Genomic DNA, 26,962 nt, shown 5'->3' with positions numbered 1-26,962 from the left:
ATTGATGGTTAAGGGTATAAAGGGGAATAAGGGTAAAGTGTGTTAAGAGGAATAGGGGTAGCAAAATGCAGAATGTAACTGCGCCTCCTTTCTTTCTGAGGGAACTAGGGGAGCCACTGATTAAGTGGAAAAAATGGAAGAAAATATTTGAGAACTACGCGAGGGTGTGTGGTGCGAATTTGAGTGGAGAAAGAAAGCATGCCTTATTAATGCATTGTTTGGGTGGAGAAGGCCAGGAGGTTTTGGAGACTCTTCCACTTATTCCACAAGCAGATCAAAGGGGGTTGAATGAGTTTGAAATATGTGTTAGGCAGTTGGATTTGCATTACCTTCCTAAAGTAAGTACCATCATGGAAAGGTATTATTTCGGGTTACGAGAGCAAGGTAAGGAAGAGAGTGTTGAGGAGTACATTACTGCACTAAGAAAGCTGGCATCAAGTTGTAAGTTTGGGGGTTTGGTGGAAGAAAGAATAAGGGATCAGTTTGTTTTGAGATGTGTGAGCGATAAAATAAGGGAGGAGCTGTGGTTAAAGGATGAACCTGCACTTGAAGAAGTGATAGGTATTGCAAAAAGGGTTGAACACATGTTAAAATGCGTTGGAGAACTGAGCAAGGAGAAGAAGGATGAAAACCCAAGTAGTTGTTCAGCACAAGAATTGGTGTGTCAGGCTGTGAAGAGAGATGATGAGAAGAAAAAAAAAGAAGGGTTCGAGGGAGAAAAATTGAAAGGGGAGGTTGATGGAGGTAATCCGAAAATACAGACAAGTAAGAAATTCACAACGCCTTTTCAAGGAAATTGCTATAGATGTGGGAAATATGGGCATATGGCGAATGCAAGAGAGTATCCTGCCCTTAAGTTCAATTGTAATGTGTGTGGAAGAAAGGGGCATATTGGTAGAAATTGCAGATCAAGGGTTAGGAGAGATACGAGGACAGAGACTAAGTTGGTTAGTTTTCAGATTAATGATGATGTTGTAGAACATCCTTCTGATTATGTGTTGGTTGGGGAAGCAAGTGTGTTGATGAAATTTGATTCATGCTCACATGTCACTTTCATTTCAAAAGAGGTGTTTGAAAATGTGTTTGAAAAGAAAAAGACTTTGTGTAATCCGGATATAAGACCAACAGGTTATCAAGAACAACCCATAAAAATAATGGGTTACTTTTTTGACTGCATTGAATATAAGGGGAGGTTTGTGGAAGCAAAAATTTATGTGGCAAACAGGGGAGACAACTTGTTGAGTTGGTCTCATCAAGCAAGGTTGGGTGTGAGTCTCAATCCAAATGCTCACCTTGTTATTCAAGTACAGTCTGTAGATGATGGAGAATAAGTTTATAAAGGATTTTAAGGAATTGTTCAGTGAAAAACTTGGATGTATAAAGGGTTACAATCACAACATCAAACTGAAGTTGGGTGCGGTGCCTGTTGCTGCTAAAGTAAGGCGCATTCCAATTTGTGTAAAGGATGCTGTGGGAAAAGAGATTGAGAGGTTGTTGTCAACTGGGGTTATACAACCAGTAGAGGCAACTGAATGGCTCGCACCAATTGTGGTCGCGAGGAAGCCAAATAATGAGATTCGGCTGTGTGTTGACCTTCGTGCATTAAATAAGGAGGTAATAGTTGACAAGTACCCTTTGCCAAACATAGAGGAGTTGGTTTCTACATTAGATGGGGCATGTTACTTCACCACCTTGGACATGGCTTCGGCGTATCACCAGGTCCCGCTAAAGGAAGAGTGTCAGGAGCTTACTAGTTTTATAACACCAATGGGGGCATTCAAGTTTTTAAGGATGCCTTTTGGGCTTGTTTCGGCAGCCTCGGTATTCCAGAGAATTATGGAAGATCTGTTCAAAGGAATACCGGGGGTAAGATGTTATCAGGACGATGTTCTCATTTCTGGTAAGAATGAACATGAACATGATGAAAGGGTTCGTCTTGTGTTGAAGAAGATGATGGATGTTGGATTAACTTTACGACGGAGCAAGTGTAAGTTTGGTGTCAATGAGCTAGATTATTTGGGCCACCATATTTCGAGGAAGGTCATATGTCCAAAAAAGGAACTTGTGGATACAATTGAAAAGTTGAAGGAGCCATGTTCAAAAGAAGAGGTGTCATCATTTTTGGGCATGGCGGAGTTTTACAATAAGTTTGTGAGTAATTTCGCAGATAAGACTGTTAATCTTAGGAAAATCTTGTGTAAAAACTCTGTGTTTAATTGGACAGAGGAATGTAGTAGAGAGTTTGCTCAGGTAAAGATGGATCTGAGGAATGCACCAAATTTGCAGGCGTTTGTTCCAGGGGATCCAACGTTTATTGTAACAGATGCTAGCAGTAAGGGTCTGGGTGCTCTGTTGTTACAGGTGAGGAAAGACAAAGAGGTTCTCATAGCTTGTGCTTCGAGATGTTTGAAGGGGGCGGAGTTGAATTACTCTGTCATAGAGAAAGAGGCGTTGGGAATATATCGGGCTGTGAATAAATTCAGGAAGTTTGTTTGGGGTTCCTCCTTTACCATCAGATCTGATCACAAGCCACTAAAGGAGGTGTTTGAAAAGAAGGGGTTGGACTCAATCTCGGCGAGAATTAGGAGGTGGGTAATTTCTTTGCAGGAGTGTGTGTTCAGGTTTGAGTATATTCCAGGAAAAACTAATGTCTCGGCTGATTGTCTGTCAAGGCTGGTGGATGTCGTAGAAAATGTTGATGAAGCTTTGGTTGACGATTTTGAGTGTGAATTAAAGGTGTGTGACGTTACTTTGGGTGCGGTGAAGGAAGATGCTTGGAAAGAAGAGTTGAGTAAGGATGAGGAATAAAAGGAGGTCATTAAATTGTTGGAAGGGGGTATGTCTCGTTCTCTAAAGAAACCTTGGTCTTTGGTTGCTGATGAGTTAGCAGTGGTGGATGGTTTGCTTATGAGAGGTACTAGATTAGTCCCACCTGTTAATCTCAGAAGTGTTCTGGTGGACATGGCTCATGAAGGACACTTAGGCATTTCTAAGACGAAAGAACGCCTACGAATGGACTTCTGGTGGCCAGGTATTGATTTGTTGGTGGAACGTACAGTTAGAGATTGCTCTTCTTGTCAGGCAAGTGATAAAGTCTTGAAAACTAGGTTTTCCCCAATGGTTTGCAGGAGGTTGCCTAGGTCCCCCTGGGATGATATTGCAGTTGATATTGTGGGGCCGTTACATGGTGAGCATCAAACTCCGTTTATGTTGGTTTTATTGGACTTGTATTCAAGATGGGTGGAGGTTAGTTTGGTAAGGGAGATTACAAGTGAGTCTGTTATTTCTTTCTTGGAGTCTGTCTTTAAGCGCAAGAGTTTCCCGAACTCTATTCTTTCTGACAATGGGCCACAATTTTGTTCTGGGAAAGTTGAGGATTATCTCAGTAGGTGTGGCATAGTTCACAAGAGGATTTCTTTGTATCATCCTGAGGCAAATGGTGCTTTGGAGAGACTTAACAAGACTTTGAAGGAAAGCATTCAGTTGGCAAGGCTTAACAATTTGGACTGGAGAAGGGAGTTACAGAACAGAATTTCTGCTTATCGTTTCTCTCCACACTCAACTACAGGAAAGACTCCGTTTGAACTCTTCAAGGGTAGGGCGCCTAATACTTGTTTATGTCCTGCCTGGATGGCTGCAGACAAGGGTGTAAAAAATAATGATGTGGGTGCATGGAGAGAAAGGGAATTGAGACTACAGAGGCAAAGGAAGATGTATGTAGATAGGAGAAATTCTGCAAAAGAATCCAAATTCAAGGTGGGGGAAGTGGTAAAGATCAGGGCTCCTGTGGGTTGTCAAAACTGGTCAAAGTTTTCTGTTCCTTGAACCATTGTAAACATTTTCAAAAATGCTGTAAAGACGGAGGATGGTCGTATCTGGAACAATAGTCGTGTTTCTCATTTTGGGGGAAAAGGGAAATGTGAAGACAATTTGTATCACTAGAACAGGGTATAAGGTGAGACACTTAACTGCACTCAATCTAGTAAATTTTGGTCTCGTTATGTCTGGGGGTGCCAAGAACCTGAAGCCATATACCCCTAGGCCTCCAGGATCAGTGCCAAGGCACTGTACACAATTCAAAGAAATAGTTCGGCACACCATATAATGTACAGTGAGTAATATCAGAGAGGTCAAAAAATATATCAATAAACCATTATATATTCTTTTCTTTCTTTATTTTCAATCTTCACAAAGTAGCCAACGCGTTTCGTCTCAAGGACTTCTTCAGGGCGAATGGATGAGATGTAATTTAATATTCTGAATTTTTATCAGTTGGGTCAAATTTCTTCAGCTACTGTGATTGCACCAGTCTCCAGATGCTAGGATGGCAGCTATCCTTTTGTTTTGTGGTAGATTGATCGAAATTTTGAGAGATGAATATATTCTAGCGTAAAGGGATGTCAAATACGCATCCGCACGGGTGATGTAAGTGTTCACCTTCGCCAGATTTATCTTTCGTGTGGTCTCCTCGGGTGTCGTCTTGGAAAGTGGTTCCGTGCGGATGCGTATTTGACATCCCTTTACGCTAGAATATATTCATCTCTCAAAATTTCGATCAATCTACCACAAAACAAAAGGATAGCTGCCATCCTAGCATCTGGAGACTGGTGCAATCACAGTAGCTGAAGAAATTTGACCCAACTGATAAAAATTCAGAATATTAAATTACATCTCATCCATTCGCCCTGAAGAAGTCCTTGAGACGAAACGCGTTGGCTATTTTGTGAAAATGTGAAGACAATGTTGTGGTTCCTGATTTGCATACTGATTCTTCTCGTAAGAGTGTGAGAGTACGCCGGCCTCCTGTTCACTTGCGTGAATATGTTTAGGAATCTTCTCTTTTGTTTCTTCATATGTTTCTGTTGCCTTTTCTATTGCTGGACATGTAAACCTGTTTAGTGTTTAAGAGGGAGAAGTGTGATGACCTGTCTCTGTGTGTGGTCTGGTTCCATGCTAGAACCTAGAGCTTGGAACCATCTGTCACCAATGTTCATCTAATATGTAAGTTCCATATTTGTCAGTTGTTAGCTGACTGTTGGTTGGGGCTGAATAAATACTACATGTTAACCTTAACCTGGATGAACTCTACTTTATTACAGCCACCACCTCCACTCCTGGTTCCGGTGGCCTGGAGCATGAAGAATGCTCTACTGAGGACTCCCAGAGGGTGCACAGGACATTTGTTTTACTTCATTTGACTAGAAGGGGTACATCCCTCTCTGTGCCATTGCATACCTCATTGGTGATATTGAATACCTCACTTGTGTTATTGCCGTACTATTGCACGATCACCCATCAGTTTGGTACTTTAATTTGTTTTGTTAATTTATTGTTTGTTCCCAAACCCCCTTCCTTTGGGAGTATCAGTCGGCATCCAGTTGATTCTATCCGCTGGCCATCAGGAGCTTTCAGGGGACTGCAAGACCATGCTTCCTGTGGGACTGAATCTGGGAAGTAGAACATGTTCCATCTAGAATGATTCGGACACCTCACAGTACTAGGTTCTTGTTGGGGTGGGGTGCTCACTCACCAGTCAGCTTTGTCCTGAAAGTACCCTTTTTGGTTTCATTGGACCCAGCTAAGGCATATTATGGCCACGAGGTAGATACAGGAATATGTCAGGTGCTAAAGCCTACACACAGCTTCCCTTTTCAAACACGCTGGTGGAAGCGGACAGATAAACATCTTAGTAGCATACACTGGGCTAAGTGCATCAGTATTCCCCCATGATGCCTCAGAGTAACGAGTGCAGCAGGCAGTATCAACAACTGGATTACAGTAGGTGTGCACTTGCTACTGTGATGCTGCTTATGCCATTTCATAAACAATTGGCATCGATCATTAGGAACTACAAGAGAAAATAGCCCCATAAAGCAAGGAACCCCAATTCTGAAATACATCAGGACAGATCGTTCAAAGGGCTATGTGCTTGCTGTTGTCATCTGGGTGATAGATTCAATTCAAATGCTTTATTCGGTATATAAAATATAACCATGTAGCATACAGAAAAATAAAAGAAGAATTTTTACATTTTTATAAAAACTTTAAAAACACAGTTACCACACTACACAATAGCGTAAGCATATGTCTCCTCAAGAAGGGTAAATGTAAGCATATTTGAAAGTGCAAATTTGCGTCATTTAGTCAGGACATCTTAACAAATAAATTGATAAATTGGTTCTATAGAACATCAATAAAGTGTCAGTGCATTAACCCAATTTAAAAAGTAAAATTATTGAAACTGCCATGAATAGTAATAGTACACATTTCATTATGGGTATATAGTTGCTAATATCTTTTTTTTTAAATGTTGAAAAAAGTAGCCATATTAAAAACCAATATAGACAGTGACAATATACAAATTTGTTAAAAATTGCAGGAGAATCTTAATTATTCTGGATCATATAATGATCGCTTTCCTACAAGAAATACATTTTAAAATGTAGGTAGCTACATGAAAACATATATCCGAACTATTTAGTTCAAACATTAGCCGCAAAGCATCTGTAGTAGTTCTTTTGTTATATTTTAAGAACATAGGCTTTAAATATAGTTTCCTTAAGGGAGTATAAAACTTACAGAAAAGCATAAAATGGCAGCTGCTCTGTTTAGATGTCCCGTCGCATGGGCAAGGCAAAACACTGTTCCTTCCAGTATGGGGAAAAGACACAAGATGGTGCACAGTACCTAATCTCAGCCGTGTCAATACAAAGCGATGGGAACTTCTAGTGACAGTTGTCAGGTATTGTTGGAGGCCTACTTTGTCATTATGTTCATTATAGAATACGTATGTGCTTTGACTTGCATATCTTGCGGCCCTAGTCTTCTCTGCATTTTTCAAAAACAGATCTTTTAAATCCTTTTTAGAGAAAGGTACACCTAATTCCGGATTATGGAAAGGGTCAAAATCATAAACTGACTTGAACCAGAACCGGATGTGTCTAAACCAGGGGATACGCATGTGATGTTCCAGTTTTAAACAGTCCATAATTACAGTTTGGGGGAATTCTGTTTCGGTTTTAGACCTCCATAATGAAAGTGGACGTAAGGTGGCTAAGTCTCTGATAAAGGGTAAGCCCACTTCCCTATGTATGATCTCGATGGAAGCAGATGCCGGGGTACATAGTAAGCGATTCAAAAAAAGATTTTCCTGACGGTGAATCAGTTTACAGCTATTAGTGTTATGTCCCCATAATCCGGCCCGTACAGTGCAGAAGAAAGACATCTCAAAATGTATATATGAATAATTTATTTTATTCTCGGGTTCCCCAGTTTGGTTGCAAATCTAAAGATGCTATTGGTGTTTCTGGACATTTTTAGCTGTACACATTCCCGTTCGCTGTTCCAGCCCCCTTCTCCGGAGAAGGTTATCCCTTAGTAGCAAAATTTCTTAACAGGTTCTAGCCTGACGTTATCTAAAAAGAAAGTCCTATTTTGTTTGGTTTTTTCCCACATGCCATTGTAAACGTTTTACTTTTGTTAATTACCAGTTTACGTTTGGCTATGAATGTAGAAAAGTTATCAATAAGATGTTGCAGACCATTTTGCGTACGCGATAAAAGGACCGCGTCGTTTGCATAGAGCAGAATTGGAATGGGTTTACCATCAATTATTGGCGAATCAGCCGCGGATGTTCTAAGTGTCGCATCTATCTCATTTATAAACAGGGAGAACAAGAGTGGTGCTAGGACGCATCCTTGTCTTATTCCTCTTTTAACTTTAAAGTAAGGAGTACACTCAACGGCCATCCCAAAGCGTACTTTACATGTTAATATATCATATAATCTAGCAAGGAAGTATATGATCTCTTGCGGTGCTCCCATATCTAATAAAATGGGCCATAATAGTGAATGTTCGACCAAATCAAAAGCAGAACTAAGGTCGGCGAAACATAAAAATAGGCTTCCATCCTTTGCTGTTGTATATTTATTGATAATGAGGTTGAGGTTAATGCATTGTTCCATCGTGCCAATCCCTCTCCTGAATCTATATTGCACTGGTGATAAAATGGATTCCTCTTCTGCCCATGTTTCCAGTCTTTCTAAGAGAACTCTACTTAGTACTTTTATCGATGAATCAAGGAGAGAGATGGGTCGATAGTTGCATGCCTCTGGCCTCGAGCCCTTCTTAAAGAGCGGTACAATAATTGATTGCCCCCAGGTCATGGGAAGTTCAAATCCAATTGCTGCGTTGAAAAAGCGTGTCAGAATGGGTGCCCACAGATCCACCTCGTGTTTGTATAGGTCTATGGGCACGCCATCCGGGCCGGGAGCTTTGCCGCCATTACTCTTCTCAAGTCCTGCCTGGACCTCAGTTAGTGTAATGGATAGAGGAATGATTGGCCACAGGCCGGAGGTATCTGTAGACAAAGCGTCTGAATTAAAGACTTTAGAGAAGGGTTCTATCCATGCCTTACAGTTAACATTAGAAGTTACAGTGGGAATAGAATCGTTCTTTAAAAATGGACAATTGATAATTTCCCACAATAATTTACTATTTTTAGTGGCCGCGGCCATATCCAGGTTTTGCCATGCCTCATCTTGTAGCTGTTTTTTCCTTAATGCGAACATTGTTTTATAGTGATATCGCTTTTCTTTAATTGTTTCCGGCTCCCTTGGTTTTATTTGTTGGGCATGTTTTCGTGAAGACAAGGCTTCAGAACAATCCTTATTAAACCAGCCCAGTTGTTTTGCTCCAGGTTTATGATTCTTGCCAGTCGAAAGACCCTCTATTATTGCATTAATCCTGGTGATCATTTGTAGCATGATTTCAGGGTTGATCACGTCTTTAAGACAATAGCTTATTTCAACTTCGCATTTGGCATTTACCTCTGCTAGAATTTTGTTAGGGTTGACATTTGCCCACTTGATTCTAGGTCCGTTTGGTCTATAGGCCGTGATGTCCTGTATCGATTTACTGTAGGTTTTGGTCTTTGGACCCCAGCCTAGTAATCTAAGTGAGATACTATTTTGATCACTCACTGCTTGTTCCTCTATCCATAAATCGCGGTAGGCAGTGCCATTCGAGACTAGTATGTGGTCAATATTGGAATTAAAGTTCCTGCCTTCAAAAGTTGGGCATCTGATGTTGCCCCTCTTTTTAGAACAATCCAAAAGTTCTAGATCTAATTTGGCAGCTAGGCTATTTAGTGCCAGCCCATATGTGTCATGTGGAAATGATTATATATTATGGCACTTCTCTCTTCCTGATCATAGATGGTGCCGCAGATCCCCTTGTGGGCATCTGCACAGACTTGCAAATTAAAATCTCCTACCCAGAGTATTACTGGACAAACCTTATGTTCAGCAAGTAATTTCTCTATTGCTACATCTATGTCATGTACAACAGTATCTCTGCTGGCGTTGAAAATATTGTTATAAAAATTAATAATCATTAGAGCATTAGTTTGTTGGTGCTCAAGACAGGTTATGAGTGCATAAGGGCCAACGTCAATGCGTTTGCCCAGTTTAAATTCTGTGAGCCTAGTTGAAATTAGGGTCAACAGGCCACCCTTAGCCCTACCGGCAATGGAATCTACAGCATTTATATAGAAGGATATGTATCCTTCAACACTAATTTGCCCCCTATGCCATGTCTCTTGTAGACATATTATGTCGTGACCTTGGTTAATGAAATTATTCCAAAAGGGGGTGTTAAATTTGTTATTTATACCAGCTATGTTCCACGTTATGACATTTAGTCCGTCTCCTGCTTCGCATACTGTTTGGTGTAGGAGTGATGACCTGGGACTAGTTATATGAACATGCTCAATTTCGGGAGTATTACATATTAATGATGATGCATTTGCCTCTGTATCAATGATTGTTTCCTGTCTACTTTGGATTTTACCCTGGTTTGTAACGCGAACTTCATTATAAATTATGTCTATAGTGATGTTGTTTCTCCGGATGTCTGCTTCTCCCTCAGTAGTATGCTGAGATGACATGTCCACACCCTGCTTTGCTTCAGAACCTTCTTTTTGCCCAGCTTCATAACCATCATTTAGAACTTGGGTGATAGATTAAATTCAAAGATTTGAATTTAGCAGGTTTGTTGAACTTTTTCACTGTACCACTATTACAGGAATGTAGTGATTTGGACTGCTGAAGTAACTTACTGAAAAATGTTTATTGCTATTAACATGAGCAATAGTTAATAAGGATATGAGTAACATCTGTTATTTATGAAAAGCATAAACTGCAGTTCAGAAAGTACAATGGTTATTAGTCATGTTTTGACTGTACTGTTGTGCCAGCTCATGTATGTATACATTGTGTTGTTATACTGCTATATAGATATTATTCTGCTATGTTTTGTTTTTGCCTGAGATATTTCAACAACTGCTGCTGCATCTCCAGCCCAAAGAAGCACTTGCCTTTAAAACTCCAGTGTCGAGCAGCCATTTAGAACAGTCTAAGCTGGTAAAAATAGCGCAGTTCCTTATCTTCCACTGTTTAAGACCCACGTCAGCGCAAAACTGTCACAGAGACAGTTTTTCAAATTAGGACTTGCAGTGCTCGCTTTACGTGATACAGCCCCAGGTGTCGGTCCTTCCTCAAACTCCGAATCTGTGTGCTCTAATTCCTCTCGGACGAGAGAGCAGTGGTTTGGGGGTGTGAGATACAATTTGGAAAGAACGGTTGCACCTCATACATCATGGGGTCTAGTGTGTCCGCCATTAAAAGTCTTACAGCAGCCTCATTGACTGCGGACAAAGGACCTTTGAGAAAAAAAAGTCTTTGCCTGAAGCAGCATTAGCAAGAAATGTGATGCCTGAATTTCCTTTACAAGTGTTTCGGCCAGTAAGGACTCTTGTGAGAACAAGTCTCATAATTATATCTTCAAATCTCCACAGACTTTCACACCATGCCTGTGTAAATTGCTAAAATTCCATTCCCGAATTCTTTCCATAACATGCAAAATCGATTAACTCAAACACCATACTCTGTGGCTTCTCTGTCCACATCACTACAAGGAGATATCTCACTAGTGACATTTCCAAAGTCACAAAAGGATCACTTTCGTAAATGTGTTTATTTCAATGCCTCTGTAACACCTACACATTATTTGAGCGATGGCAACGGATTAATGGAGAAGGGGGTCACCCACTCTTCGTGGCTACCAGTCATGACTTTTATTTCTACAACAAATGGTAAAGTGCACAGCTTCCAAACAACCGGACAAACTCGGAAATTATGTAGCACGCTGAAAAGCTCATAGTCCATATTTCTGACATTTTCATATTCTTACGTAAAACCTTACTCTACTGAGAAAATATTAAGCTGCATGCCTTGTCCTTTTCTTTCCCATGACATTGTTAGTGCAGCCCAGTAGATGCAGCATAGCTCTAGCTACGCTAGGGACAGCCTTCTCAGAATAGTACAGAGTAGAAACACTGACTAGAGGACTGTCTTCTCCCCATCCGCTTTCCAACCGGATGATTGACCCTTGGCCTCCTCCGAGCAGGTCCTCTGATAGCTGTGGAGGGCAGGAGCATGAACTCTCTTGGGGGAAGGAGAAGTTCTAGCAGTACTGATTTTCAACAAAGAGGACTTGAGTTTTGGGGACACGGCTCCACCAAGCATGCACTTTCTCGTCGAGACTTTTTGTTTACACACAGTGGGCTGACTGCTTGCCCAAAGCTTTATCATTGGTTTGCGTCAGTGTCGCTCTCATTTTCTTTGTTCCGGTTTGTGAAGGCACACCTATGATGCTGCTATACAACATTGCTAAAAGACATTGAACAAGCCAATAGCCCGCGCATTGCCGAGACCTACTGGCTTTGCCAATTTTAGTTTTTCACCAAGACAGGCTAGTATGTTCAGTTAAGTTTCTTGCTGCCAGTCACATGCTGTGAATACTTTACAACTGGCTCGTATAGCTCCAGTGAGAATTCCTGAGTTCCACTCTGACAGGACTATAGCAACACGTTAAATAACTTACTTCAGTTCTCTGAAACATCCCTTTCCTTGTCATTATTAGTCTACCCATATGCTAGCAGAGCATGTCAAACATGAGCTGCCTGCTGCTTAAACAGCAACAGTTGCACATAATATCCTCGATCTCCCTAAAAACCCATTCAATTTGTTTAGAGCAGGTCCAGTTGCCCTGTGCAGTAAGAACATTGCCAACTAACATCATTTCTAACACTCACACTAGATAGCAACATAATTATATTTTCTGGTTCTGTATTTTGAACTTCTCTGTCCTCCAACAGCACATATTAACTCCAACTCCACTGGGCGCCAATATCGACCACAGGACCCTTTTCTGCATGGACTTCTTTCAGTATGTTGCACCCTTTCCTCTAACTTCAGGAACATTCACATAACCAGTTTGGGACCCCTGGTTTTCCTGGATCACATCAAGCGCATGATTAAGTGTTCACTTATAGTTTGGAGCCAGGGATTCACAAATACCATGCTGGACTAAGGCGCACCATCTGCCTAGTGGTGTGCAGGTTTCATTTTGAAAGATGCTGGGGAAACCCAAGCCCTATGTCCTATGAGGGACAGATAGGATGATGAAGAAGTTCGGTAATAACCTCCAACTTCACACCAAAGAGATCAGAGAGGGAAACATTGCAAAACTAAGACCAGAACGTTTTTGAGGAGTTTTCTGGTTGCCCACCACCCCAGGCCTCCAAAGGGAATGTTTTGCAAATTATGAGATTTTTCCAGAAGTTCTGGAAGTGAAACTCTTTAAGACCAGCCCTCAAATCTTCAAAATTGTTTTCTCAAACCCCAATCATCTTCTTTTAGGGTGATCCCCACAATTCAGCACCCCATTACAAAAGAAACAACAAGCACCAACTGCTCCAGCTGAATTCCTCCAAGGAGGTAACAGCTTCCTCTGTCTCACACTGTCCGGCACCATTCAGCTTCAGGGTGAAAGAACTCCATAGTGCAAAGTATGATTCACTGGTAGCATTCAGAACTCCTTTTGCTGTGTGGGTGAAAGGAAACTGACAACTATGCTGGAGGGTAAGTGCTTGAAGAAGTACTTCAGGCTGAGCAGGGGGTAACTCTTTTTAATGGTATCTGGCAGACATGCAAGAAATATTCAGTGCAAAATCCATGCTTCATTGTGTCAGGTCCGGAATATGAATTTAAATGGATGTTTGTCGTTACAACGCATACTTTTACAAAGCATACCTTTACAACACATTTTTTACAACGCAACATCCATTATAACGCATTCCATTACAACGCATGACATTACAACGCATGCCATTACAACACATCTTTAAAAACTACCTTTACAACGCATTCCACTACAACACATACTACCTTTTCAACGCATACCATTACAACGCATACCATTACATTGCATGTATGGTAAGTATTGGATAGTGTAGGGGTAAAATTTACTATTCTAACTCCAGGGGGGTGCAACAGTAGGGTAAGTGTTGGATAGTGTAGGGGTAAAAATTACTATTCTAACTCCAGGGGGTGCAACAGTAGGGTAAGTGTTGGATAGTGTAGGGGTAAAAATTACTATTCTAACTCCAGGGGGTGCAACAGTATGGTAAGTGTTGGATAGTTTAAGGGTACTATGTGTATGTGTTGTAATGGTATGCGTTGTAATGACATGCGTTGTAATGACATGCGTTGTAGTGGTATGCGTTGTAGTGACATGCGTTGTAATGGCATGCATTGTAATAGATGTTGTGTTGTAAAAGTTTTGTTGTAAAGGTAGTGCGTTGTAAAAGTTGCGTTGTAAACGTTGTTCCCCATTTAAACAATCAAACTACTGTACCAACATTAGATTAATCTTTAGACACAAGCATTGTCAATTCTGCTTTAACTTTTTGGATGAGAGAAATACATCGTCTGATCTCTCTCAGATGAATTTTCCCATCTCCAGACATCACATAGACCACTCTCTACCATCAATCAGTGACAAACGTTCTTATCTCAGAGGTCATTTATGATACTCAACTTACTCCCGTCTAGGAAACTGTCTGACTTTGAACTAAAATCCACAACAATCAAGATGGAAGAGAACGAAATGGCAAGTATTCTCTATGACAACATTTATTACCTGCAAAGAGATGGTTTAAGGAAAGGGTTTGGCATTTTGAACCAAGTGCATTGAAAAACGATGCCCTATTAATGAAGGTTAATAATATGATAAAAGTACTCACAAGAGAAAATTGGGTTAGTCGAAAAATTTACAATTTGGGGGTATTAATTCTTTCCTTAGGGGGATTTTCATAGCAGATCCAGCACTTGAGAAGAAATTGTATTCTTTTAGTCAAACGTTCTCAGTTCAGCTCTCTAGATAGAGCACAAGATAAGAGGCTATGCTTGACCCTTTTCACATCCGAAAGAAGTCTTACTAGTAAGAAATTCTGTTAGCATATATACAATAACATAGAGGCTTACATGTTTCAACAATCCACGTTCAAAAGGAGGAATGCTTACAAATGTGTGCGTGTCCAATACATTTTTATATTGTGGTGACAATACACTAAGCAAGGGTGCCATCAAGAAGATCCAACTCATCAACCATAAGAAGGTTAATGTCGTATTACTTACCGGTAATCTTCATTACTCCTGGTCCCGTTGACCTCGTCCCATTCCTCACAAATTGGAGATGATCGACAGAAAAAAAGAAAAGGAGCATGCTGGGATACCCTACCTGCTCCCTCCCTCTGGGAGTACATAAGCGGTACCAGCCCAGCATGCAACCTGAAAACACCAAGCCAACAACAGGAAGGCCGGCCACCAGGGAGAGAGGGAGGGGAGTAAGGAATGGGACGAGGTCAACGGGACCAGGAGTAATGAAGATTACCGGTAAGTAATAGGACATTACCCCCAGGTCCCTCCTGACCTCGTCCCATTCCTTACAAATTGGAGACTACCAAAGCAGAGAACCGGCCCCCCCCCCCCCCCCCCCACCACCACAACTAAAGGAAGCCCAGGAAAAACGCGCGCGCCCCAACAGAGAACGGAGCCAGGAAAAGGCAACCAACCACTGAGAAACCCCCAAGGGCGAAGCCCCCGGACCCAGGCACCACCAGGCAGCCACCCACCAGGGACCAACAGGCCAATCCAGCTCAACGGACAAGGGCAGAGGAGAACAGCCCGCACAGGGCTGTAGGGCCGAAGGGCAAGGAAGGAACAAGGCAGAGGGACGACCCCCACACACCAGGGGAAGCCCCCATCAGAGCCGCAAAGAGGGCAGCAACAGGGAACCCACATGTCAGACACCCACCGAATGACCAGGCCACAGGGCAGGACCAACCAAAGGCCAATCCCAGCAGAGACTCTGAAGAGCTGCAGCACCCAACCGGGAGAAGAACCCGGCGCCCAAGAATCGACCAAGACCGGGGCAAACCCCCAAAGCAGGAGTCACCCGGAAAAAAAAACAGCAACCTGCCCAACAGAGGTCAGGGAGAGCAAAAAGCCCAACCGAAAATAGACCCGGCAAAAACCAGGGCACATCCAAGAAAGACCCCACACTGAACCAGGGAAACCAAAAACCCCAGAACCGGAAAGGAGGAAACCACACCAACCAAGAGCCGGACCAACCGCCAGGAGGAGAAAGGATGACACCACGGAACCACCGAAGGCAAAACCCCAAAGGCAGAAGGGCAAAAACAGGAAAGACCAACAAGGAGGCCCACAGCCCAACCCCAAGAAGCCAGCCGCAGAACAGCCAGGCCAGCCAGCCAGGAGGCACACAACACCGCACCACTAGGACCCGGAAGGAGAGGCAAAAAGAACCCCCAACCAGGAAGGGGCACAGGAAAAGGCACAGCAGTCAACCACAGCCAGGCCTTCCAGAGAAAGGAGAACCAGAGGGAGGAAGCCCAGAGTCCACACAACGGACCCAGCGCCACATCCAACCGAAGGGAGCGGCCCCGGAAAGCACAGAAGACCAGCCCAGGACAGCGACAAAGTCCAAGAGAACGAGCAGCCAGGAAAGGACCCCAGCAGGGACCAAAAAAGGACCCCAAGCAAAGAAGGCCAACACAACCAAGCCGAGAGGCGCCCTAGCGACCCAAACGCAAAAGCGAACGGGAGGCCAAAACAGGCACCGGAAAGGCAAAACCAAAAGAGACAGAGCCCAGGCCCCCAGAGCACACGGGAAAACCCAGGCACCGAAAGCAAAGGAGAGGAGCCTGAAAAAGCCAAAGGCGCACCACTCAACAAGGGAGCGGGAAGGAACACCCCAGCACCAACAAGAGAGCAAAGGGCACAGGTCGAAAACAGCCCGCGCGGGAGCACAGGGCCAACGACATGCCCCCAAATCCCCAGACCCGAAGCAAAGCCAACCGCAACCCACAGCAGAGTGAGAGGGGCGGGAAGCAGAAAACGGACCACACACCAGGGGAGGCAGACACCCAAACCCCACAATTAGGGAAAAGGCACTGCCAACAGGGCAGGGCACAAGAGCCGACCAACCCAAGAACAAGAGGCGACCCAAAGCAGAAGCTAAGGAAGACCAACAAAACCCAGCCACCACCGGAGGGAAACAGGGCACGCGAGAAGACACCGGAGCCAACACCACAATAAGGCCAAGGCCCACCAGGACAGAGGAAGGGCACAACAAACCCCCCCCCCCCCCCCCCGAAAAACCAGGGGGAGACTTCACCAGAAGGCAGACACCCCGAGCACGGGGCAAGCAAAAGCACCAGAAGGGAGCAAGAAGCGCCCAACAGTGAAAAACTCAGGCAGGCTGGCACCCAGACAGACACACACCCGGCCCGAACCCACCGAAGTAGCGGAACCAAGGGCTGGAAGGGCCACAGGCATCCAATGGAAGACCAAGAAGCACACGCACCAGTGACAAGCAGCCAGAGGCGACCAGAACAGGTAACAGCAACAGGAAAATCCAGGCGCACTCCAACCCTGGCACCCACCAGGGACAACCAGTGACAACCAAAGCCTGTAGAACAGGACGGCTGGAGGCCAAGAGGACAGAGCAAAGAGGCCCAAGAAGAAGCCAACAAACCCCTGGAGAGACCGCCCAAAGCGAGCCACGACCCAGCAAGCAGACACCACCCCGGGGAGGAACCAAAGCCAACCCAGCCAAACCACAGGCCGGGCAGCAGGTGCCACAGAAACCAAGGCCGCAGGCCAGCACAGGCAGAAAACCGCCAGGCGGAAAGCACCAAGGGGACAGGCCACAGCAGACCCACAGGGACCTATCCCCCAGCCCAGACACCCACCAGCAAGAAGCACCGAGCAAGCGAGAAGCCACAAGGCCAAGGAACACACAACCCCCGGAGGAAGACACAACGGACCCCCCCCCCTTTGTTTGGGGCAGAACCGCCCCAAACAAAGGCCAGCAGATGAAACATGGCCCAAGACAGGACACCGAAGGCAGGGGAGCCAACGACCGAGCCAGAGCAGGGGGCAGCGGCGGCAGAGAACCAGGCCGGAACACCAAGGACCCTGGACCGAGGCAGCAAAAGGACCACAAGCAACCAGCCAAGCACAGAGGGCAAGCACTCAGGAACAGCAAGGATGGAGACCAGCCGAACAAAGCACCAGAGCAGAGCGCAAGCCGCGCAAGGAGGAGGCCCCGACCCAAAACCAGGCCACTCCTAGGAGCCAGGTGCACAGGGAGGAAGCAACCCAAGCAATAGGGAAGAGCAGCCAGGGCCCCAAGCGAACACTTAACCAGAAGGAGGCGAGAACAACGCCCCCCCCCCCTCAGCACCAAGCCCATCCAATGTGCAACAAAAGACCATAAGCAGCACATACGGACACACAGCAGTCGGCACGAGTGGAAACGAGGCAAACCGCCCCCCGCAGACAGCCAACACAGTCAGTGAAACACAAAAGAGTGAAATACAGACAACGGAAAAAAAGAGCACATGACCACAACTACCAGGCCACAGGGACTCAGCAAGGCAGCAACCCGGAAAATAACACCAGGCAGGAATAGGCCAAGAAACCAAGCACAACTGGGAAAGGCACACACAGAGACCCCCATGTGCCAAACAAACGGAACAGCAAAGTGCAAGGTCACTCCACCAAACAACAATGCAAGAATGTGAACCCCCAAACAAGGACAAGGGGCGAGCAAGCCATACACCCCGTGCACAGCACAGAACAGCGTCAACAGGCGTATAAGCAATGGTATAGTACAACAGATGTACATTGATACCCAACCCAAAGGCACACAGTACATCAACCACAAACGGATAAAGGCGAAGAGGACCCGCCGGGACCTGAACCAGAGATCACGAGGACGAACACAGGACACAGCAGTGGATGCAAAGTTCTCCGAGCCACCAGACCCAGCATACCACCAGTCACACCCCTCGTCCATACAACGCAGCAGGCAACAGAAAGCGCGTCCACTACCACCCCTTCCCTTGGCCTGCGCCCAACACAAGGGAACCCATGTGAACACCACGAAGTCAAACACAGGCCCACGTGTAGGTAAAAAAAGGGATCGCTACGTGGTACTCACCAAGGGGGCAGGAAGGGCGCACCACAAGCCCAATGCCCCCATGAACCAGCCCAGGCGCGCACCAGGTCACCAGCGCTGGGAGGAGAAACAGCAAGGAGCAGCAAACCAATCCACCAGACCCGGCCTCCGAGGGAGAAAAGAAAGTCCAGGCTCCCAGCACATATGGTCTGCAAAGTGCGCAGTCTCCCTTTGGCTCTGATAAACACGTTGATTAATAACCAACTCAATGTCATCGATCATGAAAGGATGAGTGGTTCCACCAGGATACAAACCTGTGACCTTGAGTCAAACACAGAGTTCTGGATGGATGCATTAGTCCACTGTACCACCAGACCCTTCCATTGCATATAAGAGAAAAAAGAAACCGCTATGCGGTACTTACCACAGGGGCAGTCAACATCACCACACAAAGACTGACCCCCAAACCACCAGCCCAGACGCCATCAAGAACTAGCACCGAGTCAGCATAGGCAAAACCGGGAGCAACAGTAACCCCCAAGAGTCCATGCAGCGTCCAGGGAGGAGATCCAAAGCCAAACAGCTCCAACCGGCAACCAGGAACACCAGGAGCCACACCAAGACCGGCTCGAGGTGCTCCAAGCAGCAGCACCGCGTCTCCCCGACCGGCCCAGCCACAGGAAGACGCGACCTTCAACCCTGAACAGCCTCGGGAAGAGCGGCACCCCAGCTACAAAGGACCAGCCGCTCACAACGCGTCTCCCGGCAAGCCCGGCAGGCCAGGAGAACGCGGAACAGGACTTCGAGAAGCCCAGCAGCACGACGTGTCAAGGAGGAGGACTTCAGGGACGGAGAGGACAGCCCAGCAGCCCGACGAGACGACCCTGAAGCCACAGCAGGTAAGAGCAAACTCCACATCCATTCTGTCGGAAGACAGAAAAAAGAACAGGCTGCATGCAGGGCTGGTACTGCTTATGTACTCCCAGTGGGAGGGAGCAGGTAGGGTATCCCAGCATGCTCCTTTTCTTTTTTTCTGTCGTGCAGATGATCATCACCAATTTGTAAGGAATGGGACGAGGTCAGGAGGGTCCTGGGGTAATGACTTGTAAGGACTTTAAAAGGGACGTGAATTTTAGTGCATTCATTTACATTTGTACAACTAAGTGCAGATATAAATGCATTTTAGAATTCATTCATTTCATTTGATAACTTTATTTCGGTCAATGACCATAAAAGTGCAATAAGATATATACAAGCACAGAAATAAAACCATAAATACAATAGGAGTTTAACAAGTTATTAAACGTTAGTTATCAAAGATGAAAAGAAATGAGAAGCAATAGTCCATTATTTCTTATAAATAAAAACAGATCTTCTCCGCCACATGCCAAGTAAAAATCGGGAGACAGCAAAGACAATGGGAGGGGCGGTATCGTAGGTTAAAACTCTGCAAGCTTGTACACATTGTCTGAAACCTAGGTTTTTGCACAATGGGATAATCCAGCATTTCCGGATTTCGCTATATGCCGGACAAAAAAAAAAGATATGTACAATGTCTTCCCTACAGTAATTACAAGCAGGGCAGTTGGCCTCCATCGATTTTGCCCATCTGGATGTCAATGTCCCAATCGGTATAGAGCCGTGCCTCAGTTGAATGTATAGTTTTCTTGCAAGTGGAGGCTGCACTAGGTCCAGGAACACCTCCGTCCTGGATTCGGCTTTCATCAGTAGGAACTCAGTAGACAGCCTGCCCAAGGAAGTCAAGCAGTGTAGTATTTTGAGGTTATATGACCTTACAGCCGCCACTAGTACAGACCTTTGCATCCTCGTGCAGCTGTCCTCTGGTGTGTCCCATAGTTGGGGTAGGCCAATTTTGTAGAGGAGAGCCTTTACGTGTGCCAACCAGGGTATGTTCTTGTTCTTTAGCTGCCCCCAAATTGTATTGAACTCTGCTCTAAAGGATGCGAGCTCCGGCACAGACCAGAGCCTTCTCCAGTAGAGCAGAGGTCGTGCAGCTACCAGTTCGGTAATAGGTTCCAAGCCTAGATCCAAGCGTAGTGGTACGAGGGGCGTGCTTTGGGGAAGGGCAACCAGATGTCGCATGAAGGCCTGTTCAACCTTCAGTAAGTTGCATACGTTCGTGTGTCCCCAAAGTTCTGCAGCGTACAAAGCTGCAGACCTGACCTGTGTTTTATATATCTCAAGGGCTGGGGTAACTGGTTTAAAAATTGAGGCTCTGTGAAATCTGCCTATGCCTCCCATAATCTGTGCAAGTCTCAGGGAAGATTTGGAAACTTGGTGGTCCCATGCAAAGTGCTCAGTCAATGTGACCCCAGGTATATAAAAGTCTTGACTCGCTCTAGCGGAGTTCCATTCAATGTGGGATTTGGGCGGGTGTGCCTCGGGGGATTCAAAATCATAAACTTGGTTTTCTCCAAGTTGACCTCCAATCCCTGCGAGGCACAAAAGGAGACAAAGCCGTCCAGGACCCGCTGGATGTCCGCGAACATCAGAGCGGGCACCCTACCAGTGGCCAGGCGCGGAGCATCGTTATCCCTAACGAATTCGCTGCTCATGGCTTACAGAAGCAGTGGTGTAATGCTGGGAAGAGACAATTCGGTCTCCACTAGAACCAGACACACTCCTACACTAGCTCTGTGTCAAGCTTAACGAAAACAGGGAAACGGAAAGTATGGCAGATGTACAGAAAGCGCAATCCTTGTGTGAATCATAAATGCTGAGAGATGGGTACCGGACCCACCTTTTGTCTCATCCAGCATGTGCAGCTTAAAAGCAGTAAAAGTATTTGAAATTCTACCTACAGTTTTCAGAATGGCTACAAATAAGTGTCCCATCCCACTACAGCGTTCAATAAAAAGGACACAAGCTAATTAAAAAAAATAGATGCCAGATGTATCATCAGTCTAAGGTAATGGACTCTGATGCCAAAAACAATGTACAATTATTTTACATGTCAACTTCCACTCTCTGTCAGAATGTTACAACTATCAAGAACAGGCTTTACTTTTAGCAGGGTCGATTTAATGTGTGGGACAGGCTTCTGGAACCTTGCTGACATTTGGAAGGGAGTACTTTTCAATTGCATTTAACATGAATTTGATTCTTAAAAATACATAACATATAACATACCAAATGTTGATGTTTATCCCTCCCAATAGGTTCCTGAAATATAAAAAGGAAGGCACATTTTAGTTATTTTCATAGGCATTCCAGGGGTCAACATTAAACATTTGCCTTTAAAATTTTATAAGACAATGGGGAAAATACAAAAGGACAAAGTTGTTGAGCAGTCTGTAGAATGATTTCTCAACACACAGGCATTCCACGCCGACTTTCGTCAATACTAGCTCGACGGTCCAAAGGGATTGAGCTCTCCACGCAACCTGCACAAGAGATACCTTTACTCATTAGACTGTGGACTTGCACTGCTCTCTCTACTTTGTGGGACTTCCAACGCGAAGGATATAAACAGATGTATCTCATGGGATTGAGTGAGGTTGAACTGCTTTACGCAACTATCTTTTTATATTACTGGTGATCATTCCAGTCATCCTTTCCGAATATCTGCATGCAGAATACCTGCATTAGTAGCTAGATAAAATTCCTTGATGTTATTTTTCAGGAAGTTCTTTCATCTTCATCAGAGTTAGTAGAGGGAATGCAACATTTGGCTATGCAGCGAGTCTGGCCTTCATTTAGCAGCGTACCATAGTTTTCCAAGCTAATTTTTGCAGACAGATGAGAGGGTATTTTAGAACATTCAGTATACTGAACTTTGCTCCTTATCTATTGGTTACCTCATACTATAACTGACAATTATTTAACAATACTACTACTAAGAAAGTTCCAATTTTCTTGGAAAACCACAAAATAAGCAGATTTTCTAACAGTGGAAGCCATTGCGCATATATTTTACCCAATTTATGTACATTTGTAGGCTGCTTTACAACTAGATTCAAGGTAGCCTGGCTTATGAGGGGTGATACAAACAAAAACAGAAACCTCTCCTGGATAACACAATTAATCTTGCGGTAATACATCCAAAAATTAATACATATCAACAATGTCCCACACAGTACTCATTTGAAAAACATGTATCTTATTTATTTTTTTATCAACATGCACCAAGGCAGTTTTCATAAAATTATTTCAAATAGATAACAAATTTAAATATACAACATAACCCCTATTCATCCTGAAGCATCCACACATCCTCACAATCAACCCAACAGCCATACACAATACACAATTGTGAAAAAATTTAATAAACAACTACAAATTGGCAAAAACAGTACAGAGAAAAAACAATACAGTGAAAATCACAAAATCACAAACAACCAAACAAAAAAAGCGCAGACGCGCGTTTCGGAAAGGACGACTATCCACAGTTCCTTCATCAGGGCGCAGGTACTTGATATACAATTTCTTCTGGGGTGTGGATATCTTCAATTTAGGTATGGCTGATAAACCATTCAGGAAATAGCCAACCAAGGGGGCTCAATCTTTGAGATCAATATATACACTATGTATAATCTCAATTATTCAAGAACAGGCACGTAGTTCAAACCACGTTCAGAGATTCTATTGGAAGGTGGCGTGCCACACTTCAAAGGGCTCAAAAAGCCCTCCAAGGATGTGTCCCACGAGCCCACCAGAAATTAGAAAAATGGCTTCACTATACGGCAATTCAGATGTACTCTATTCAAAGTGTTCACAAGTATGAACACAATCGCACCAAAGTTCATGATAAACAGACCAGGGAGTCCAGAAAATGCCACAGAGTATACGGACTTTCCCGCACTAGACAAGCACTGGGACCAATATGCACACGTCCCCGATAAAAAACTGTCTTCTCCAAATGGGATGTCAGGGAGATGAGGGGTGATACCCTGAAACCGGTCCCAGGATGCTTGTTTACGATCCAGGGAGGACCTACCCTCGCAGTTCAGGCAAGACTGTTCCCATGAGGAGCAGAGTGAGGACTGATTTGCTTATGGCTGGGTCCAAACTAGGGTGGCATAATAAGCAAAAGAACGATGAATTAAAACCATATTTCATGGTTGGGGGTGAGTGGTTGAAAAGTTTCAGCACTCCGTTCATCATCTTGTTGTGTTTGCTATGTTCGCCCTAAGTAGCCATGGGTATGCCTAGACGTGGATCCCATGCTCGCTGTGAGACTGGATTCAAGATAGCCTAGCTGTTGAAGGATGATACTCTAAAAGTGTTCACAGGATGCGTGTTTGCGTTCCAGAGAGGACCTGGCCTGGCAGTGTGGATAGGACTGTTCCTAATGAGAAGAGTCAAGACTGACTTGCAAATGGTTAAGTCCAAACTGGGGTGGTGTAGCGAGCAAAAGAACCATGGATTAAACCCAGATCTCTTGACTGGGAGTGAGCAGTTGAAAAGTTTCAGCACTCCGTCCATCATCTTGTTGCGTTTGGTAGTATAGAAACCATAACATAGATGCTCCCTTTACCTTCTTTAAGTTGATTTGTTCTTTCATATGCTGTCTTGTAAGTCACTGCTTACACAGCCAGCTCTACAGTGATAGAATGGAAGGGAATACAAAAGGGTAATTTTGACGGTCTTATTAACCTATGTGAAGTGAAGGCAACTATATTTGATGGGCCAAATACTAATCCCTGGTGGTCTACTGGCAGAGTTTAATCCGATGCACAATCACCTCAATCATTAACAAACGTTTCTAAACTCCAAGGAGATGTGAGTACACCCAACAAACCTGTAGGCAGTACCGCAGCTGTTTTAGACCAAAGACATCAACAAATGTACCTCTTTAAACATTATCTTTGCTTAATTTGGATTGCCTGCTAGTTCAGGCTATCGCCCGCAGTCTTGAAAAACTAGACAAGCTGGGATTCATTCCAGGGTAAAACTCCTCAAACAAATGGAAAAGAAAAAGTTAAGGACTGTGTCACCGTCCCTCCAGATGCCACAGATGCTCAATATGCTTTTGATCCGCAGTAATGTGGACGCTTGTTTGAAAGTTTAGAAAATGAACATTTGGACCGTACATCCTAGACCGAATGCAATCTCTGTTTTTTGCCTACATGATCACTACTCTGTTTAAACTTTTGAATGTTGAACTTTTTTGTCCAGTTAAAAGCAGTTCTGTGCATTTACGCACTTCCTGAGACAAAGTATGCTCTCCTGGTACTCATCTTCTTCCAGCAAACCTCATCTCATGAACCCTGGTTCTAGAAGCACTAATCTCTCTTCATAGCGGCGCGTGATATAGGAGTGGTCTGCCTATAGTTTCTATATTTCAACAGTTTCCATGCGTCGAGCAATCAAGTATCAATAAAAAAAACCTACTTGATTCCCAACCCACTGCGTTCTGACACATGAGGAATAATCTTCAGAATAACACCGCGTGAAAAGCATTTTATAATATGCATTTGACTACACAGTTGTAGGCAAAAAGATATAATCACAATCATGCAACCTCGGAGAAAGATATATCAAAATTAATATAGCATGCATTCCTACTGAAGTGATAAAGTGCTAAGTGAGTATCTTCATTTCGTTGCCGACCCTGACCGACGGACACCTCACCCGAGGGAGGAACCGAGGAAGCCAGTATCTCTGCTGCACGCTGCACGCCGCCACCCCTCGCCGGACCCGCTGCGCGGGTCCCGCATCGCGGCAGCAGCCCTTTTCCTTGCTAGCACTTTCAGGGGCATACTTTGGAGCAACCGGCAGGGCTGCGAGCACAGCGGCGGACTCCGAGGACCAGGAGTCCCCGCGAGCCCCTCTCCAGCTGGGTTGCTCTCCCTGCCGGCCCCGCCCTCACTCCTGACCATCATAAGCAGCTGCCTCACCTGGACTCGGCGGATTTCGTTGCCGGCCCCGCCCTCCTGGTAGCTACTTGGACACCTACATATAGGAACTAACACTCCCGCGGCGCGGGAGCGCGCGGGAGGGCGCCGGGAGAAGCCCGGGACAAGGGCGGGACCGTTTGTGGCCGTTCGTGACCCGGAGTGACCGGACCGGGCCACCCCTCTAACCTGTGTGCGTCCCCATCCCTAAGGACTATGGCCGGCAGAGACAATAGGATTAAATCCTCCTTAACTGGCAGCCTGTCAACCGCCGGAGGTATGGAGAAATTCCTCATTAGGGCTAATAACATTATAGACAAGGAGATTGTCATATTGGAAAAGCGTTTATCTACTGAACTTATTTCCCTTAAACGATCATCCATAGGACCCCTTGCCAACGCCAAAACGCCCATTAGAGATAGCAATCAGTCTGCTATTGCGGATAAAATATCCCCGCCCATAGAAGACCCTAGCCACCCCGGTTATATCAACTGACATTGTTGCTGACCCTACCTGTGTACTCATAAGTGAAAATGCCTCCATTTTATCCCATCCTGATGTGAGTACTACTGAGTCTAAGAGTCGTGGGGAAAGAGAGGGTGCCGTGAGGAAACGGAAAAGAGTGTACAACAAAAAAGAAGCTAAAATGGGAAGGGCTACAAAAACTGCTAGAGTACGGGAGGAACCACTACCCCAGACCACATTTACCCCCCGTGATGCCCAATCCCCGAATAGAGAAATATCTATGGATTGGGCTGTGGCACTACTTAAATCAATCATATCCCCATTAGAGGCTAAACTGGATAGGCTTTGCTCCAGAATATCAAATGTAGAGAAAACATCTGCCTCCATCCTAGCCACCCTTGGTAACCTCCAGAACCAACACACCCCAACAACTACCATAACCCCTGTTATTCCCGCTCCTCCTAATCCGGTTATGAATCAACCTAATATCCCCCCACCAAATACCTGTATACCACCCCTTATTCAATCCCAGCCCAATAATTTAACAACTGACAATGGGGCGAGTCAACAACCAAGCCAAACTAACCCACCAGACCATATGGCTGGGGGGACCCAGGGAGTACCAAGCGAGGCACTTAATACCCCTAGAGCTAGGCGGCCCGATTTACCACCGGAGGCTAACCGGTTTACTGTCATCTTAGCCGGAGTACCACCACTAGAAACAGGGGAATCAGAAACCTTTAGCTCCTTGAAGAGCAAAGTTATAAAATGGCTTAATTGGAATAGACCGCTCCCGGGCCACCTGCACAATGAAATAATTATGGTAAGGAGGGTCCCTTGGATTGGCAAGACCCCTAAAAACATCAATGGGGACTGCCTAACCGTTAGTTTTAGAGACCCTCGTACAGTATCCCATATTTGTGCAGGTTTTAACAGGTCTTTCGACTCAACGATCCAGACCCTTCCCGTTTCCTATTTCTTCCCACCAACCAACTTTCGCCACCAACAAAGAAGAGGGGATTGGTCCGTTGTGGAACGGAGGGGCAGACAACGAGCATATGATGCTAGACCACCAAGACTATCCCAATACGCACCCCAATTCCACTCCTTCATGGATCCTAACCGATATGGTTGCTTAGATGGCCTAGAGGGAGTAGACTGACTACACCCCGTCTCTCGCTCTCTGAAGCTGACTAACACTCAGGCTAAACCTGATGTTCCGCCCACGGTCCATTTAACCACCCCTAATG

General features: G+C 44.9%; 1 protein-coding gene across 1 annotated transcript in view; it reads right to left on the bottom strand.

The window, feature by feature from the left end:
- Positions 1–26,962, bottom strand: part of CRYBG3 (crystallin beta-gamma domain containing 3) — a 1,124,543-nt gene that overhangs the window by 552,101 nt on the left and 545,480 nt on the right. Inside the window, exon 13 of the mRNA XM_086936146.1 lies at positions 21,541–21,573. Within this exon, the coding sequence (XP_086792272.1) occupies positions 21,541–21,573 (33 nt within the window). The remainder of the gene's footprint in view (positions 1–21,540; positions 21,574–26,962) is intronic.

Source organism: Lissotriton vulgaris, chromosome 8 (genome assembly GCF_964263255.1).
Source record: "Lissotriton vulgaris chromosome 8, aLisVul1.2, whole genome shotgun sequence".
Classification (NCBI taxonomy): domain Eukaryota; kingdom Metazoa; phylum Chordata; class Amphibia; order Caudata; family Salamandridae; genus Lissotriton; species Lissotriton vulgaris.
The sequence above is the reverse complement of the archived record's forward strand: the minus strand, read 5'-3'. Positions and strand labels throughout refer to the sequence as shown.